The 5,888-nt window shown below is 37.2% G+C and overlaps 1 protein-coding gene across 1 annotated transcript; it reads right to left on the reverse strand.

Moving 5' to 3' along the window:
* Positions 1–4,795: 4,795 nt before the first annotated feature.
* On the reverse strand, positions 4,796–5,734 carry LOC123255733 (olfactory receptor 6C2-like). The gene has a single exon (XM_044684473.1). The coding sequence runs from the start codon at positions 5,732–5,734 to the stop codon at positions 4,796–4,798; it is 939 nt and encodes a 312-aa protein (XP_044540408.1).
* Positions 5,735–5,888: the final 154 nt, after the last annotated feature.

The raw sequence follows: 5,888 nt of genomic DNA on the forward strand, positions 1-5,888 counted from the left end.
CAGGGTTCTAGAATGAGGATGAAAAAAAGTCAAAGAAAGTGACCCATTTTTAGACCACAAGCTACCCCCAAGTCTGAACCTGTCCATGTATTCCTGAGTCCAGAGCTAAAAGGGATCCATTAGTGGAAAAGTGTAGGATGTGCGCTCTGCATTTCTTTCTCCCTCGGAGGGTCCAATAGTCATTCTTATTACTATAATTCCCTTTTGCCTTGTCCTATTCCGAAGACATACCAATGTGCAGCCTTGTGGCACAGTGTTGAGAGCACTAAGAGATTTCCTGTAGAAGAACTTGGAAAAAGTAGACTCACATTACCCTTTTGGTCCAAAGGGGTAATTAATTACAGTGGAGAAACAAATTTTATTGATGCATCCTGCCACTTGGAGAAAGAGTATGATCCTGAGAAAGGTCTTATTTGAGAAGCAAAGATAATAAGTTATACAAAGCATACTTGCTCAGGAACCCCAAAGTGTGTTTGCTTTATGGAAGGAATCCAAAATCCCAGTTATAGCATGAATTTGGGTGATATTGGGTAAGGAAACTTTGGAAAGGCTAGGGATCTACCAAAAACCAAACTCATTTCTCTTCTGAGAGTGTGGAACCTAGAAAGAGTCAGAATTAAAAATCCTGACCCCTGTATGACATTATGGGCCTGACCCTTATATGGCATTATGTCTCCAGGGACTGACCTTATCTACCCTGAAGACCTTCCCCTTCTCCCTTTGATCTCTTCCCCTCAGGAAATCACCTTATCTACCTTTGGACATCCCCCTTATCTACAAGATTTCCTAACCAAAGGACATTCCTCTACCCTGTTCCATTCTGACTACTACTCCATAAAAACTCTAGCCCAGGCGCAACTCGGGGTCACTCACCAACTTTAGGTGGGAGACCCTAGCTTGAGCTAGACAATACAGTCCCTTTGCATCTTGCATTGTTGGTTCAAGACTCATTTATTGGGATACTTCTCCAGGCATAACAAGAGGATCTTATGGATGTTAGGGTTTGGAATTGTAGACCCCAAGAACAGGAGACCCAGAGACAATGCAAGTTCACAGGAGACACTTCATTACTAGCACACTAGGGCAGCTCCAAAGTAGGAGCCTGCCTGGGGGGAGGATTACAGCAATTATATAGACCCTGGGGAATGTTTGCTTAAACTGCTAAATTAGATAACAGGGTATCTCTGGTTCTGGTGTGTGGCTAAGCTGGGGGGTTACAGCTCTTTCCAGGTAGGGGCCCTGAGGGGTCATGGTTCACTAACTGCCATAAATCCAAATAATTGTTGTAAATCCAAATTCCAACCTTACAATGGACTCATTTTGTCTTTCATTATCTGTGGTCTCCTATAAGCCTTTTACATCTTCTACATTTTTGGTGCGGTGAAATTAAAGCTATCTTATCATTTAGAAAAATAAAATAAGAGAAAAAGAAAAAGAAAGAAGATAAAGTCAAAATCTAGATTTTTTTTTCTTCTCCCATCTAGGAATGACTATTTCTGTTCCAATTCAGTAGGTTGTTAAAGACTGCTATATTTGTGAAAGATCTAGGGAAAGTCAAAGAACACAATGACTTTGAGTCAATCTGTGGACTAAAAGAGCATGGCAAAGCTCAATCTTGCCACAAATAAATTGATAAACAAGATAAATGGAGTCTACATGAAACTGGTAGCTGTAATCAGAGAGAAGCTATATTGCCAAATGTTTAATGGAGCTTTGCCTATTAGTGATCACAAATCCCATGGAAAATCATTCAGAATTGTTTATACATTTAGTGAAGTAGTTTGTCTGAAGCAAAACAGCCAGAAGACATAATGCTATCATTCAGATGAAATGATAATTATGATGAAGGCAACATATCTTGCAAAGACAATTTAGAAGCTACTGTGCAATTAGAATTTCAACCGCGTCTGATTATCCTATTTCTTTTTCCTCCCCCCAATTTATTCATTTATTTAGAATATTTTTCCATGGTTACATGATTCATGATTTTTTTCCACTCCTCTTCCAACCCTCCCACCCCCCTGCCCAGAGCTGACAAGCAATTTCATTGGGTTATTGTTCAAATATCATTGTATCATTGTTCAAAACCTAATGTTATTCATTTTTGCAGTAGAGTGATTTTTTTAACACCAAAACCCCAATCATATCCTCAATGAACCACGTGATTGATCATATATTTTTCTTCTGCATTTCTACTCCCACAGTTATTTCTCTGGATATGGATAGCATTCTTTCTCCTAAGTTCCATGGTGTTGTCCTGGCTCATTGCATTGCTATTTGACTATTCTATTTCTAAAGAACTGGCATAGCCTCCAACTTCAGCAAACAAGAAAATAAACAAATAAATGTCAATGACAAAGGAAGACATCTTTTCCATAGAAAATCTTTTTGCTTCTAGACAGAATAATGGACAAGCCTGTTTGATTTGCTATTACCAATTCTATGTTAATTATAATCTTTCTCAGAATATTCTAAAAGCCCTACTTGGTGACTGAGTATGACTGACCCTCAGCATTGTGTACTCTCATAAATCTTGTCCCCTTGTACTTCTCTCTCCCAATTTCTCTCTGAACTATTCATATTCATTTTTGTTTTTAAAAAGTAAAATCACTCCCTTTTTCAAACTAGGGGAAAAACCTTGTCATAACACTAAGACTGTATGTGTGTTTGAATATCTTTCCTATTTTAATTGCAAAGAGTAAAATGTTAGCTAAGTCAGAAAAATTCAGGTTGTTAAGTCTATTCTCTATTACTATGAACCTAGCTGAGATGAGCAGGAAGCAGATGTGAGAATTTTGTAGTAACAAAGTGGTCCTGCAACATTAGAAACTTGAGTCACCCAACACTTCATACATATGGAGTGGTAATAGATGTTCCCATATATTCCTTTATATGTATATTTACCCTGCTCATGGATGGTGTATTTTTTCTTTGTTAGTGTACCAGTTTTATGTGAGGAATATTTTATTATTAATTTTATTAGTGTGCTATCTTGTTAAATATTTTATATGAATTGTGTTCTCTGGTTGATTAATACATGTTAGTGGAAGCTTTGGAATTATGATTTCCATGCAGAATGCAAAAGTATGGATGCAATCCAAGAAAGTACACCAAACCTCATTTATCTAGGTGTTGGGATACATTCTGTGAGTTGTAGAGGTACCTCCAGCTACTACACTGTGGGTATACCTTCCAACTAAACATAGCTCATAAAAGCTTGAGTCCCAATCAATGTGTTTGCCTTTACCAGTGAGGAAAAAGATCCAATAAGTTCAAAACAAAGACATTTAATTAGATAGAATAGAAAGAAAAGTAGAAATAAGTTATTTATCATTTTAATGTCTGATAATTTTTCCAGAACACTTATTTTTAGGCTTGTAATGGTGCTTCTAAGTATCCCATATATGTAATGTTAGGAATCTAGTCAACTTTCTTCTTGAGTAATTGTTTTAGAGGGGAAGAAGAAATAATGGAGTACTTGAAGGTTTATTAAGGTATACAAAAGACTAATTAGAAGAAATAGTTTATGTGAATAAGTATTATCCCTAACATTTTTTATCACTGATCTTAAGGAAAGAGTAAATTGTAATAGAAAAAGGCTTTTTCCTCCTTTCTTCCCTCCCTTCTCTTCCCTTTAAAGGATGCCAAAAATGTAGGATGCAAAAAACAACAAAAAAAGCCTTTTCTGAGAGAAGTTTATTAACAAAGTTCTCCTGTGGTCCTTATTCAGATAGGTTCTTTGGAGATATGACCAATACATCTCTGGAATGTAAGAAGAGTTCTTTTTAAAGGAGCTGGAAAAATCCATAGTTTGCAGATGAGAGATAAGCAAATATATCACTAAAAATTGGAAGCTAATCAACCCCGATTTCTGATTTTTCAGTCTTGAAGATGTGTTTCATTTTTAGTCTCTTTGTTAACTCCGAAGATTTGAAACCACAAGCTTCCAATTTACATGTAAATGTACATACATACATTTCAGTGTGGAGGGAAGAGTTCTCAGTTTGGGGGATTTTTTTGTTTTATAACAGGGATCATCAGACAAAACTCATTTCTCACTTGACTGTACTATGTTGAGTCTTCTCTTATTGACATGCCCACCAAGTCCCACATAGTTCATTATTAGGATAAATTACTCATCCTGTAGAATCTCATTTGCCTTGGTATTTGATCTCAACACTCTCCTCTCCCTGTGATTAGTAGGTAGGATCAAGAACTCCAAACCTCCAGTTAACCCCTCAGATATTCCCTCATTTCACACCTGATTATACTATATTGGAATTTTTCTGCTTGACTTCTTCAACTCATGTAGGGTACCTTTCCCCTTTCTCTGACTGTTCAGCTTTTGTTTGGGTGGTGTTGTCTGCCTGATTAGGTTTTAAACTTCATGGGAGGCGGATATCATCTTCCTTTATTCATATTTGAATCTTTGGACTTAGCACAATGTCTAGCATATAGTAGGCCCCTAATAAATATCTATTAACTATTAAGTAATGGACTAGAAAATTCTTTGATCATGTGTCTTGTGCATAATAGATTCTAAATAACTGTTCATTGAATTTTATAGAAGTAAAGTAGTAAATAAGTTGGTTGAAAGCAAGTGAAATCTATAGAAAATGGTATGGAATGCAGTGGACAAAGCCTCAATCAGTGAGGATTTCTGAAAAGGAGAGAAAAGCAGCTGGGCAATATAGGTCTGTCATTAATAAGAGAATGAAAAGAGTCAAAGGGCTCAGAACAAATAGTTCAGAACTATTCAGGTTTTTTAAACTTGCATCTGAATCTCAACTGTCTCTTACAGCTTTGAGATCAATACAATTCTTTTGAATGAGTCCTTAAAAGCTTGTATCACTTGTTTATTTCTCAGGGTATAAATAAAGGGGTTCATTACTGGGGCCACTGAGGTTGCAAGCACTGATACCACCTTATTTGCAGCCACTCCTTCCTTTGCAGAAGGTTTGATATAGATGAAGATGCAAGTGCCATAAGTCATGGAAACAACAATCATGTGAGAGGAACAAGTGGAAAAGGCTTTTTTCCTTTGCTGGGCAGAGGGAAATCTCAGAATTGTTCTGACAATATAGGCATAAGACAGAACCACTAATATTAAAGTGATGATGAGAGTCAAAACAGCAGAAGCTAAAATCATTTTGTCTATTAACTCGGTATCAGAGCATGTGATTTCCAGCATTGGTGATGCATCACAGACAAAATGGTCAATGACATTGTTATCACAGAATTCAAGCTCAAGGCCCACACCAAGTGGTGGAATGATGATCATCAAGCCAGACAGCCAACAGCCAACCAGGAACTGGTGACAGACTTTGTTGTTCATTATGGTTGCATAATGCAGTGGTTTGCAGATGGCAACGTAGCGGTCATAAGACATGGCAGCCAAAAGAAAAAATTCTGTGGCTCCGAGGAGGATACCAAAAAATAATTGGGTGACACATGCATTATAGGTTACAGTATAGTCCCCTGTTGACATATTATATAGGAATCTGGGAATACAGACAGTTGTGAATGACAATTCTAAGAAGGAAAAGTTTCTAAGGAAAAAATACATGGGAGTTTTAAGGTGGGGATCTACCAAAGTGAGGGTGATGATGGTCAAGTTCCCAGTTACACTCAGCATGTAGGTAAGGAACAGAAAGATAAAAAGGAGAACCTGCAGCTGTGGATCATCTGTCAATCCATGAAGAATGAAAATGGTTATCCTTGTGTGATTTCTCATTCCTGACCTCTTTCTTCTGGTGGATCTGGGGAGAGAGAGTGAGAGAGAGTGGGAGAAGGAGAAGAAGAAGAAGAAGAAGAAGAAGAAGAAGAAGAAGAAGAAGAAGAAGAAGAAGAAGAAGAAGAAGAAGAAGAAGAAGAAGAAGAAGAAGAAG

The sequence above is a fragment of the Gracilinanus agilis genome, unplaced genomic scaffold, assembly GCF_016433145.1.
Source record: "Gracilinanus agilis isolate LMUSP501 unplaced genomic scaffold, AgileGrace unplaced_scaffold50765, whole genome shotgun sequence".
Classification (NCBI taxonomy): domain Eukaryota; kingdom Metazoa; phylum Chordata; class Mammalia; order Didelphimorphia; family Didelphidae; genus Gracilinanus; species Gracilinanus agilis.

Excerpts from the sequence above, each read along its gene's own strand:
- LOC123255733 (XM_044684473.1), bottom strand. The coding sequence starts at position 5,734 with ATGAGAAATCACACAAGGATAACCATTTTCATTCTTCATGGATTGACA.